Raw genomic sequence first — 13,498 nt, 5'->3', positions numbered from 1 at the left:
TGCTCAAAGAATAGGCAACTCAGCTGCCTAAGGTTTGGCCTTTGCCCATCTCCTGGGAGGTAACCTTTAAGCCCTTGGAATATCCTGCCTGATAAGAGTGTCTTTGCTTACTTAAGGGCCTTTGGCCACCTCATGTTGTCTATGCTGACAGTGTGGCTGACAAGGTGGTGGAGACTTTGTGCGGTGTGGTATCAGCTTGACCTCTGGGGGAGTTGGAGGCTAAGGTCAGCTGTGCAGATGGTCAGCCCTACCTACATGTCAGACCCCTGATAAAAATGCTCGACACCACGCCTCGGCTGCGTTCCCCTGGTTGCCAGTACTCCATGCATGCTGTCATACATTCTTGGGGGAAGATGTAAGTGCTATCTCTGCAACTCTGCTGGGAGAGAACAACTGGAAGCTTGGTTCTCCCGGACCCTGTCCTATACCCCTCTTCCCTTTACTGGTTTTAATCTGTATCTTTTTGCTATAATAAACTGTGACCATGAATAAAACGGCTCTTTTGAGTTTCATGAGTTTCTAGTGAATCATTGAACCTAAGGATGGCTTTGGGGATCCCTGAACTCCAGAGGTTCATCCATATTATTGCTAGTATCAATACTCAGTTCTTTTTTATTGTTGAGTAGCATTTGAAGTTTGTTAATTCTCCAGTTGAGCTGGTTGTTTCCAGCTGTTGGCAATTATAAATAAAATTGCTACAAACATTTGAGTATAGGTTTTTGTGTGAACATAGGTTTTTATTTCACTTGAGTAAATAAGAGTCGGATTGCTGGGTTATAAGAAAAGTGTCTGTTTAACTGTGGTAGAAAGTACTAAACTCTTTTGCTAAGTGGCTGTACCATTTTGCATTCCTCTCAGCTACCACACTATGAGAGTTCCAACTGGTTCTCATACTCAATATTTAGTATTGGCAGTTTTATTTTTCTTTTAGTTTTAGTCATCCTGGTAGATGTGTAATAGTATCTCACACAAATAGTTGTGCTTTGCATTTCTCTGATGACTAATGATGTTGAATATCTTTTCATGTGCTTATGATGCCATTCATATATCTTATTTGATGAAGTGTCTGTTCAAATCTTTTGCCCATTAAAATTTTTATTATTGAGTTTTGAGAGATCTCTAAATATTCTGGATACCAGTCTTTTTATCAGATAGGTATTTTGCAAATATTTTCTCCCCGTCTGTAACCGTTGGAGAAGAGTTTTTAATTTTAATGTTTAATTTTTAATTTTATAAATTTTATGGATTTTTAAAAATCTTTGCCTAACCCAGTGCCATGAAAAATGTTTTATGTTTTCTTCTAAGACTTTTTTAGTCTTATATTTTACATTTAGGTCTATCATTTTGAGTTACTTTTAGTATATGGAGTGAGATATTTTAGGGGGCACATGGATATCTAATTGTTCTAGAACCACTTGTTGATGGGGCCATCCTTTCTCCCCTGAACTGCATTTTTACTCTTGTCAAGAATCAGTTGCCCATATGTATGTATGGGTCTGTTTCTGGACTCTGTTTTTTCTATTCATTTATTTATTCTTTTGCTGATGTCATGCTGAGTTGATTAATGTATCTTTATAGGATAGTCCTAAGATAAGATAGTATGAGTCTTCCAATTTTTTCTTTTTAAATTGTTTTGGCTGTTCCAGTTCCTTTGCCTTACTTCCTTGGTTGATTTTAGAATCAATTCATTGATGTCAACATAAAAAATAGCTGTTCTTTTCATTGAGATTACTTTGAATTTGTAGATGAATTTGGGGAGAACTGAGTCTTCAAATACATGCTCATGGTATATCAGTCCACTTATTTAGGTCTTCATTCATCAATACTTTGTAGTTTTTGGGATGCCTGGGTGGCTCAGTTGTTAAGCATCTGCCTTTGGCTCAGGTCATGATCCCAGAGTCCTGGGATCGAGCCCCGCATCGGGCTCCCTGCTCCGCGGGAAGCCTGCTTCTCCCTCTCCCACTCTCCCTGCTTGTGTTCCCTCTCTCGCTGTGTCTCTCTCTGTCAAATAAATAAATAAAATCTTAAAAAAAAAATACTTTGTAGTTTTCAGCATAGAGATCTTTCACATATTTTATTACATTTATACATATTTTTATGTTTTCTGGCTCTATTATAAATAGTACTGTTTTTAAGTTTGGATTTTCCTTTTTTTCCCCCAGTGTATAGAGATATAATTGATGTTTGCATAGTGATCTTGAATCTTGCAACTTTGCTAAACTCACTTATTAGCTCCAGGAGTTTTTTTTGAAGATTCTTTGTGAATGGACATAGACAATCATGCCATTTGTGAATAGAGGCAGGTTTATTTTTTCCTTTTCAATCTGTATGCCTTTTATTTCTTTTTTTCTTGTCTTGTTGCGTTTTCTAGATCTTGAGTGTGTTATTAAATAGGAGTGGTGACAGCTGATGTCCTTCTTCTGAATCTTTAGGGGAAAACATTGAGTCTTTTATTATTAACTATAATGTTAGCAGTAAGTTTTTAGTATATGCACTTCATCAGGTTGTATAAGTGCCCTTCTATTCCTGATGTGCTGAGAAGTTTATCATGAATAGGGGTTGGATTTTCTTAAATGTTTAGTTTTTGCATTTGTTCATGCCATCATATTTTTCTTCTTTAATTTGTTGACCTGATGAGTTATACTGATTGATCTTTTAATGTTGATTCAACTTGTATTCCTGGGATAAATCCCTACTGGTTGTGATATTTTATCTTTTTTCCAAGTTACTGAATTTGATTTGCTAATATTTTTTTGAGGATTTTTGCATCTGTGAAGGGTAATGATCCATAGTAGTTTTTTTCTTGTGATTCCTTTGTCTGATTTTGTTTTCAGGGTAATGCTGGCCTCATAAAATGAGTTGGAAACTGTTCCCTCCTGTTCTGTTTGTGTAGATTTTCTCCCCCTCTTTTTCCTATCTAGTTTCAGCTTTGATAATCTCTCTTGACCTATATTCAAGTTCATTGATTCTTTCCTCAGCTGTGTCAAGTCTGTTGCTGAACCTGTCAAAGGCTTTTTAAAATTTTGTTACTGCATTTCTCATTCTTTAGCATTTCAGATTGACTCCTTTAGCTTTTCTGTTCAACTCTTGTAGTTTCTACCTATGATATTTGCCATCTGATCATACCTATTTATTTGCCTCTTCCATTTGATCCTTCATTATTATTAATAATTATTTTAATTCATTGGTTGACAGTTCCAACATTTTAGTTATGTCTAAGTCTGCTTCTGTTGACTATTTTGTCTCCTGAGACTATTTTGTCTCCTGACTGATTTGTTTGCCCTTGAAATTTTGTGTAGCTTATAATTTTGGGAGGGTGAGGGTGGTTTACCAAAGGAATGATGCAAACAAAAGAATTTAAGGAGATTTTTTTTTTTTAAAGATTTTATTTATTTATTTGAGAGAGAGAATGAGAGAGAGAGCACATGAGAGGGGGGAGGGTCAGAAGGAGAAGCAGACTCCCCGCCAAGCAGGGAGCCCGATGCGGGACTCGATCCCGGGACTCCAGGATCATGACCTGAGCTGAAGGCAGTCGCTTAACCAACTGAGCCACCCAGGCGCCCTTAAGGAGATATTTTTATACAATTTACAGAAAAGGTAGTATAACCTCAATATGTATGCACTACCTTGGAGACCAGGGAAATCACCCCTGTGGCCAGGCTTATACTTTTTGATTGAATGCCAGCCATCATTTGCAGGATAGTAGAGATTGAAGTATATAGTATTTATGTTAAGAAAGGGGTATGACTCTTGTTCTGCTAAGTTGTTTGAGTTGTTTGTGCGTGGGGTTGAATCAGTCTTGCCTGGAGTTGATTGGGTTTATGTGGGGTTTTTTCCCTTGCTTTGGTTACATGCGGTGCATCATCAATTTTAAATACTTGTATCATCACTTTGTGCTTAAGGGAGGGGGTTGATTTGCTGAAAAGTTTTAACTCAATGTTTTTTATTTATTTTTATTTTTTATTTTTTAAGAATTTATTTGTTTGACACAGAGGGAGACAGCGAGAGAGGGAACACAAGCAGGGGGAGTGGGAGAGGGAGAAGCAGGCCTCCCCCGAGCAGGGAGCCCGATGCGCGGCTTGACCCCAGGACCCCGGGATCGTGACCTGAGCCGAAGGCAGACGCTTAACGACTGAGCCACCCAGGCGCCCCTAACTCAATGTTTTTTTATTCCATCTATATCTTTAGGCCTTACTTGTACATCTGTACTTCGGAGAGGCTCTGTCTGTGCTCTTTTGTTTTTTTCTCTGTACTAGAAGCTGATTTGCCTTGCAGTGGTGGGCATGGAGCGTATCTTTTGTCCTAGACCAACATTAATTGTAGCCAGGCTCTGTTTCCCTCTCTTCCTAGTAATCCCGCTTTTTCCCCACTAATAGTAGACCTCTATTGTTTGGGGCCAGGGTATTTCCTGTCCCTCCATCAGGGGTAGGTATTATCATCTAATTTTGAAAGAATTATAAAAATTTGAATTATAAAACTACTAGAAGAAAATATAGAAGAATACCTACATATTTTCTAAGCATGACTTAAGGTTGAAACATAAACTAGCATATTTGTATAAAGTTTTAAAACTTATAAATATTAAAAGCAAATTGCAAGTGGGGACTTAAACATCCATGTAAATTTAGATATAAAATCAAATGAAACAATTGATTTTAAGGTGATTTTTGCAATTACAATAGCTGAAAAAAGGACTTTTAGGTATTATAAACAAAGAATATAAAGGCATGTAAGGTTTAGGTTTTAGATATGAAGCTTATTTGTAATTTAGACAATCTCAAAAATTCCTCCATTTGAAGTTAGTTCTGATAGATTAATATCATAGCTTTAAGAGCAAATTTGGAGAACAAAGGAAGCAATTCTGCAATGCTGTTTAAAAATTGTTTAATTGGGAAGTCCTTTGGTCTGTTCTATTTGTATATATGTATTAATGATCGATCTATTTATCTTCTGTGAGACCTTTGAGATAGAACCTTTCTGGCCAAACACATTTGTTTTCCTAAAGCAAGATTACTTTTGTCAATCCTTTAACATTTTTCAGCTTTGAAACTACCATGTGACAGGAGAGGATACTTTGCTACTTGATGAATTATTCAGAAGTCTTAATTGCAAGCTTTTAGGAACCTTAAAGATTATATCAGCCTCTACATGTTATATATTATTCCTAGGGAAGCAAAGTGGTTTGTTCAAAGTTAGTGGTAGAAGTAACCTAGACTTGTTTGACTCCTGCTCTTTGATTATACTATATTACATGCCTGCTAATTTCTAATTTTCTACATTTGGGATATACATCTTAAAACATCCATTTGTGAAGGGCGATATGGAATGGGAATTGACCAGTTTTAGCCTAAGTGTTTGTGTATTTTGAGAAAAGTGAAGTTGGTTAGCCTTTTGAGTATTTCTCTTGGCCATTTAATTTTAGGTAATATAGAAGTGTGCCCTGGAGTAGCAGAATGTTTGGGGGATGTTGATTTCAATTTTAAGTTTGTAGTTAAGGTCTTTTTTTTTTGAAGTCTGGTTTTCATATGTGTCAGTTGTGATTTTAAGGGAAAATTCTAAGGCCTGTCTTCCTGTGAGCTTCTGTGAACACAGGCCTTGGAATTGGAACACTATTTTATACACTCTCTTTAACTGAATAAATAAATTATCTGTAGTACTGAAGCATATGTGGAGCTAGAAGACAATGCTTTCCTTTATATATAAGGAGTAATTTATTTTTACTGCATATTTATGTTTTGTAGTATGTTATAGATCTTATTATATGTAATCATGTGGCTTTTTCTAGAATGTGCCAAAGAAAAGAATGACTAAAGATTCCCTATATTTTAGGGTCTTGTTTTGTTTTGTTTTTTTTGTTTTGTTTCTTTGAAGTGAGATGCCATTAATTTGAGAAATGTGCCTCAGAGCTGTGTGTTCTTGATCATAAAGTTCCTTCATTTTGTAGAATCTAGCTGCATCTTTGGGGAAGAACATTGATGGAGTATTGATAGCATGCTGAGGTTTTGAGTCAGTATTTTTAGCTTAGATTTTACTTTGACTTTCCCTCGTTTATAGCTTAAAGGTAGGAATAGAGGCTCTTTTCCTTAATTTTCATGGACATGAACAGAAGCATTCTTTAGGGCTTAAAGCTCTGCTACAACTAACATGTGGCTAAGTAAAATCTTATAACAATAGGAACATAACCCTTTAGGAACCTAACCTGTTCATATATGAAAGAGCTAATATAATAATTGAAGATGCAAAATGCAGACTGCCATGTAGCATGTTTTAATAGTAGTTAATAGTTGAAGCATTTATGAGAGGGATGATGAAAAAACAAAAAGTTCTGTGGGACACCCTGGGAAGACCTTGCTAAATGCTCAATGGCAGCTGTTCATTTCCTTCTTCCTTGTAGCTCCTCATTCAGCAGATTAGGAACATTCCAATGTTTTTTGCATTCTTTCTACATTTAAAAATTTTTTATCATTAAAAATTAGATTTAGGGCGCCTGGGTGGCTCAGTTGGTTAAGCGACTGCCTTCGGCTCAGGTCATGATCCTGGAGTCCCTGGATCGAGTCCCGCATCGGGCTCCCTGCTCAGCGGGGAGTCTGCTTCTCCCTCTGACCCTCCCCCCTCTCATGTGCTCTCTCTCTCAGTCTCTCTCTCTCAAATAAATAAATAAAATCTTTAAAAAAAAAATTAGATTTAAAGTTTCAGTTTTTTAAGATTTATTTATTTATTTGAGAGACTGAGAGAGCATGAGCTGGAGGGGCAGGAGGAGAGGGAAAGAGAATCCCAAGCAGACTCTGCTGAGCATGGATCCCGATGTGGGGCTCATTCCTACCACCCTGAGATCATGACCAGAGCTGAAATCAAGAGCCAGGTGCTTAATGGACTGTGCCACCCAGGTGCCCCTAAAGTTTCATTTTTAAAAGAAAATGTTGAAAAAAAGTGGTAGGTTACTGTGCAGCCAGAATATAAATTGGAAGCTGGGTAACAAATGCAATTAAAAGGCCAAGTGGAGATTGCTTTTCGCTCTCTTCCCTGTCCTTTCTACCTTTCTTTCTTCATTTTCTATCCTGCTCACTCCACATGGCATCAAGAGGACACTGAGGAAATTGTTTGTACGTTGGTTTCATCAAAGACATTATTTGAGATTGTTCTCTTTAGAATACTAAGAATAGACGGATGTTTTGGATATATACTCATAGGATCATTTTTGGGTTTGCCTCAGATTGGTCATTTGGTAATGCAATGAATATTTTCCCTGTGAATTGTAACTCTTTATCTGTGTCTGTTCTTTAGAAATGATCCCTAGGAACAACTGTGCTTTTCTGGGAAGCCCAAGTTTTATGAAGGCTTTATGTTGTACCTCCATAATGAAATGAAATAATATGTAGAAGCCATTATTTTAAAGGCAATGAATAACTCTGTAGGAAGAACAAGAACTCATATTTATGAGTCTTGATTTAGAGATTCGAAGTTCCTCTTAATGTGGTTGGATTTATAAAAAGGTACATTTTGTTATATTCATTAATTAATTTGATGCCATTTATAGAGTATCTACTCTGCACAAAGCTTAGTTGATACTGGGAGTATAGTTGTGGAAAAGATACAATGTTCTTGCCTTTATTGGAGTTTATACTCTACCAACTGGAGACAAATATAAAACAATTATACAATAAATGGTATAAATACAGTTGTGATAAGCTCTAAGACAAATGGAGAATGTTTTGAAAGTCCGTATTGGGGGATTCTAAGGCTGGGAATCAGAGATGGCTTTCTATAGGAAAGTGACATTTGAGTTATGTTATCATTATCATAAATTTGATCAAGGAATTCAGTTTAAATAAGTGTTTAGGGGGGCGCCTTGGTGGCTTAGTCATTAAGTGTCTGCCTTCGGCTCAGGTCATGATTCCAGGGTCCTGGGATCCAGCCCCTCCCGCATTGGGCTCCCTGCTCAGCGGGAAGCCTGCTTCTCCCTCTCCCACTCCCCCTGCTTGTGTTCCCTCTCTCGCTGTCTCTCTCTCTCTCAAATAAATAAATAAATAAAATCTTAAAAAAAAAAGTGTTTAGGGAAATACTTAAATGGAAGTTATTTAAGGTTTAGTGATAAACACAGTAACATAAACTTATTTCCATTCTATTCTTGGTCTTCCACTTGTATAATTCAGTTGAAATTTTTGGCTTCTTTTATTTTATTTTTTTATTCTTATTTTTTATTTTTAAAACTTTATTTTTCGCACCTAGAAGAAGTACTTTATTGAACACATTACCGTGGCTTCCTTCATTGTAATATTGACTTTAACAGTTCCTAGATGTGCCTGTATATAAAGACTAAGACCTCATAACCCAATCCAGTCATTACCCTTGACAATTAAGAAAAGCCTCCAGGTTATAATAGATTTGAAAATTATTTGTTAAAATGCACTAAACTTATCTTTTGTGCCATTCTATTGATGCTTCCTTAAACAAACTGAAGCATTTCTATTGTCTCTTTCCACCTACACTGTGAGCTACTCGAAGACAGGCCCTATCTCTAGAACCTTGCAGGATGTGAGACACATAATAAGTGCTAAATAAACAAATCAGTTATGAATAGCCTATGCCAATAAGGAGGTGGCAACTTGGTGACTAACCTGCATGTTTCTTTTAAGTGACAATTTAGCATAATGCAGACTGCTTTGGAATCATAAGGCCTAATTTTGAATCCCAGTTCCTGAATGTGTATGCTTAGGCGAGTAACTTCATCTTTTAAATAAATAAAGTAAGATTATAGATATAAAGTACTTAGCTTAGTGTCTGAGGCATAGTAAGTGTCCCATAAATGATGGTTAATATTATTATAAGATATATGCACTAAACTTTTTTCCCTTTGTGTTTTTTTATGTTGTTTATAATAGACACTAATAGTGACACAAAATACTGGTATTTAAGAGAGTAATTGGCCAAATCACAAAGTGAAAAATTTATAGCTAGTAGACTGCTTATTGAAACTAAACTTTGGGCGCCTGGGTGGCTCAGTTGGTTGAGCGACTGCCTTCGGCTCAGGTTATGATCCTGGAGTCCCGGGATCGAGTCCCACATCGGGCTCCCTGCTTGGCAGGGAGTCTGCTTCTCCCTCTGACCCTCCTTCCTCTTGTGCTCTCTCTCATTCTCTCTCTCACAAAAAAAAAAAAAAAAAAAAACAAACCCCTAAACTTTATGAACTACTAATTATTGATAATTAAGTGGGTAATTATGACCCTTATCATTACAATGAATACATATCCTTCCTTTGTAGGTCACGTTTTTTAAAAAATAAAACATTGTTTTTATGAATAAATTTTTTGTGGATTTTTAAAAAACAATAATCTCACAGTGTGTCTTTTATATAAAGATATTTGGGGACGCCTGGGTGGCTCAGTCGTTAAGCGCCTGCCTTCGGCTCAGGTCATGATCCCAGGGTCCTGGGATTGAGCCCCGCATCGGACTCCCTGCTCCGTGGGAAGTCTGCTTCTCCCTCTCCCACTCCCCCTGCTTGTGTTCCCTCTGTCACTGTGTCTTTCTCTGTTAAATAAATAAAATCTTTAAAAAAAAGTTAAAAAAAAAGATATTTGATGTATGAGGTTTGCTTGAATTGAGGGGGGTGTATGTATTTAATGTACATATTACCTGTGGGGATGGAAGAAGTAAAGATCTAGTCTATGTTTTCAATTTTTCAGCTTCTGTAAGTAAACTTAGTCATTTTAAATACTTTTGTGTCACTCTGCCTCTATAGTGAAAAATTCTATAACTTTAAAAAAAATCGACTAGTGCATTTTCTGAGGATATTTATAAAAGTAGAGGATGTAAAGGAACTAATTGAACAAACAAATATTCTAAGGCTTCAAATCTGACTTTAAAATTTATTTTAATTCCATGTTACTTAGAGTTATGATTTGCTGGCAAAACAGTATAAACAATCCTTGAAACAAAGCAAAAAATGCCAGCAAGCAAACAAAAATCCTTTAAGGCCTTTTTATTCTACATAAAAAAAAATATATACTTCAAGTTTCTCTAAAAGCAAAATATCTACAAATTTGTGTTTTTTTCCTTGTAATTCGTAGTCATTGGCCAGAGTCAGGGGATTCATAGAATAATATTTAGAATGCAGTACTAAGACTATAAGACATTTGATTGAAAAGGTTGTGAAGATATATGGCCTTCTGCACTTGAAATATTTTGATTGATTTGGTGGATTTACATGCTTTTCAGAGCACTTCTAAGGATAGCACTCAACATGTAGTGAGGGCTCTTAGGAGTCCATTTAGAAATTTACCTATAAAAATTGAAATCAGGTGGCAGTTTTATGTAAGGCATCCCAACAATCAATAATCCAAATATATAATTTAGTGAGTGGGATTTATGTAATAAGAGTGTTATTTTCATCTCTTAAGTGACTATTTATATTTTCTCACTTGCTCCTAGAATATCACTGAGACTAGGAAGCAGGCAATTTTCGTAACAATTGTGTCGTCCTGAAGATGACAAAGCAAATCATTGATAATTTGGTATCAATGCAGATCTTATTTTTTTCTCCTTCCATATGTTAGGTTATTTTCACCAGATTATTTTACTGGCTCCTTAATTCAAGTTGAGATTTTAGAAATCTTAGTCTGTAGTTCTCAAGATGATTAAGTATGCACTAAAAGAGTGGGCCTGGAAATAAAATTACATAAGTGAAATTAAATTTTTCTCTCAACTTGCCAGTATGCATTTCTGGACATGGTTTTCCTTTATTTATTACAATTTCCTATTTGATCTTTAGCAGAATTAGATCATGATGATTAAAACCTGTCTTCGTTGTAATTTTCTTTTATAACCTATTTGCAGTGGCCATGTTTTTTCTACTTAAAACAACTCGGCTTGGGTGTTCCAAGAAAGATAAAAGCCTTAAGTTTATTTTAAACATTCAGATTACTAATGTAAACTCCTTTAAAAAGGTAATTTTGGGGAAGGGGTGCCTGGGTGGCTCAGTCGGTTAAGTGACCCACTCTTGATTTTGGCTCAGGTCATGAACTCCAGGTTGTGAGATAAGACAGCGGTTTGGCTCCACGCTGGACGTTTAGCCTGCTTAAGATTATCTCTCTCTCTCTCGCTCTCTGCCTCCCCACCCGCCTCTCTCTCAAAATAATAATAATTTTTTAAAAGGTAATTTTTTTGGTGTAGAGGTTTAGGAAAATCTCTAAGAAACCAAAGTTTATTTTTTTAGAAACCAAAATTTAGAATAAGTTTTCATTGGGCTAGAAGGATTTTTGGAGTTGATTATGATCATTAGTGGCCTTGAAAAACAAAACAACACGGGACTGGGATTTTTAAAACTACCTTTTAAAAACACTGTGATGTATGTCTGAAATTGAACTGCTCACAGACGTGTAGAAGATAGCTTTGTTTTAGAAGAATTCAAGGATTGGATCTGTATGTTGTAGGGACTACAAAGTCCTGTTGTGATTGGACGGGAAGTAAACATAATTTATTTTACTGAATTGTGATTGGCTAAAAACCTTTTCTTTCCACGATAGTCTCTAATAACTGAATCCGGAGCCTTTCCCTGTTGTTGTTTGTTTATGATTAGTGAGTATGAGGTATGTGCTAGTACTGAAAGAACTCAAATTGGCACAGAACCTGTAGATTTTAGGGACATTGACAGAAGCCCTCAACAGGGTGTTTGACATTTTTACCACAAAGCAGTAGCGAGGTGTAAATCTCTGAAGAGTTCAAACATGTAATTAGTATCGTTGCAAACAGGAAGGATGAAAGGATGACAGTGTTTTCTTCATTTTCATTTGGAGTCGTGCACTGTTCTGCAGTGACTGTTTTCAGTGGAAAGTGTTGCTCTGCTTTGCTGCTAGGGCTGTTGTTTCAGGCGAAATTTGGGCTACCTCAGGTGGCGGGCACCATGTGTTCTGAAAAACGTCGCTCTGGAGATGCGGGGTTTAACTGGAGTTTTTTGTGACCCAGGGTGGAACCAGCACGATTCACTTTCGCCTCCACCCCTTCCCCCACAGACACTTTTGAGGGAGCGAATAGCGAGGTGACCCTCAAATCCTCGTAATGGTGTTACCAAGGGAGAGCATTCCTTTCTCCCACCCCGTTCCTTACTTCTTAGCCTGGCTGGTCCCATAGCCCCCTTGGCAGCGTCGTCGGGCACTACTTTCCGTCTGTGGTGGTTCCTCCGACCCTTTCCCGCGGCTCCCTGCCCCCGCCCGCGCAGGCGGAAGGAGACGCACGGCGCTCGCAGCCTTCCAGTGGATGGGAAGGCGGAGTAGTACTGTCCACTGCGAGGTGGCGGCAGTGGCTGGGGCTGCCTCAGGGCCTCCGACGGCGACGAGGGGTGTGGGGATTTCTGTCCGTTTCTCTCCGTGTGTGTGTGTGTGTGTGTGTGTGTGTGTGTGTGTGTGTGTGAGACTACAGTCAGAGGCAGCTAGTCGGGGAGTCTGGGGGAGTGTTGAGGACTGAGAGACCGAGGTCGCTGTGCCCTTCTGGGCAGAGCGTCCCGTGCGCCCCCGAGTCCGCACTCGCTTGCTCGCGGGGCTGCGGCCGTCCCCCAGTCCGCTCTCCTCAGCATGGGCGGCCGGTAGGAGCAGGGTTTCACTGGTTCCCTCGCAGTGGAGGAGGCGGCAGCCGCTTCAGCAGTGATGGCTATGGCGGTGGAGACGCGGCTGGAACTGGTGGGGAAGCGGTTCCTTTGCGTGGCGGTCGGCGAGGAGGCTCGGCCGGAGCGCCGAGAGAGTGGACGCTGCTTGCGGGGCTGGCGAGCGGGGGTCATCCGAGCTGTGTCACACAGGGACAGCAGCAATCCGGACCTGGCGGTAAGAGAGCGAGTGCCCCTCAGTCTCCCAGCCCACGCCCGCACTGCTGTCTCTGGCAGCACCTTGTCTGGTTACCTCTGGCACCTCCCGCAGCCCAGCCAGCTGGCGGTCACGCCCCTCTTTGGAGCCGTCGTCGGGTTTGCCCTCACCCCTGCTGGGGTCTCCCATCTCCTCGTGAGTAGTTTCCCCGGTGGGAGCGGTGCCGGAGCGGGACCCCCGGGGCTCCCGCACAGGCCCCGCCAGGCCCCTTGGCCGCAGCCTGGGAGGGGTTCAGCGCCCCCGCAGTGGCCGTAGAGACCTTACCGAAAGGCGGGGCTGTGAGCCAGTGCCGCTGGGGCAGGTGGGGGTGGTGGACGGACACAGACCACTCATGGCGGTAGGGGGCCATCTTCACCAACATCTCTTTCCTTGAAAAAGTCTTACTAGTGCAGGGGTTAGAGACTTAAAACTTAGGCAGTAAAGGTTGCTGAGAGGGAGGGAGAAAAGGAAAGAGACATATCTATGGTGTTTCAGGCTGTCCTGGGATTCGTGTGTATTTTCCAGGCAAAGACTGTGTGAGTGGTGGCATCTTGATGAAACCTCTTTCTACAGATGCTTGTATTTCTAACTGGAAGCGATGAAAATGAAAATTTTTGATTTGGAGGGTCATAGAATTAATCCATCCCTCCCTCCATTCCTTCCTTCCT

The 13,498-nt window shown here is 39.3% G+C and overlaps 1 protein-coding gene across 2 annotated transcripts in view; it reads left to right on the top strand.

Annotated features, from left to right (window-relative positions):
* JMJD1C (jumonji domain containing 1C) overlaps positions 1 to 13,498 on the top strand; it is a 349,365-nt gene that overhangs the window by 51,697 nt on the left and 284,170 nt on the right. Inside the window, exon 1 of one of the 2 annotated variants that reach the window (XM_045877924.3) lies at positions 12,303 to 12,812. The exons of the other annotated variant lie outside the window; for it this stretch is intronic. Coding sequence (XP_045733880.1) covers positions 12,639 to 12,812 — 174 coding nt within the window. The 5' untranslated portion in view covers positions 12,303 to 12,638. Of the gene's footprint in view, positions 1 to 12,302; positions 12,813 to 13,498 lie in introns of those variants that run through there. 2 annotated transcript variants of the gene reach the window in all.

Source organism: Mirounga angustirostris, unplaced genomic scaffold (genome assembly GCF_029215605.1).
Source record: "Mirounga angustirostris isolate CCGP_5_RB_7025 unplaced genomic scaffold, mMirAng1.0.hap1 SCAF_6, whole genome shotgun sequence".
Classification (NCBI taxonomy): domain Eukaryota; kingdom Metazoa; phylum Chordata; class Mammalia; order Carnivora; family Phocidae; genus Mirounga; species Mirounga angustirostris.
This window is presented reverse-complemented; position numbering and strand designations above follow the sequence as displayed.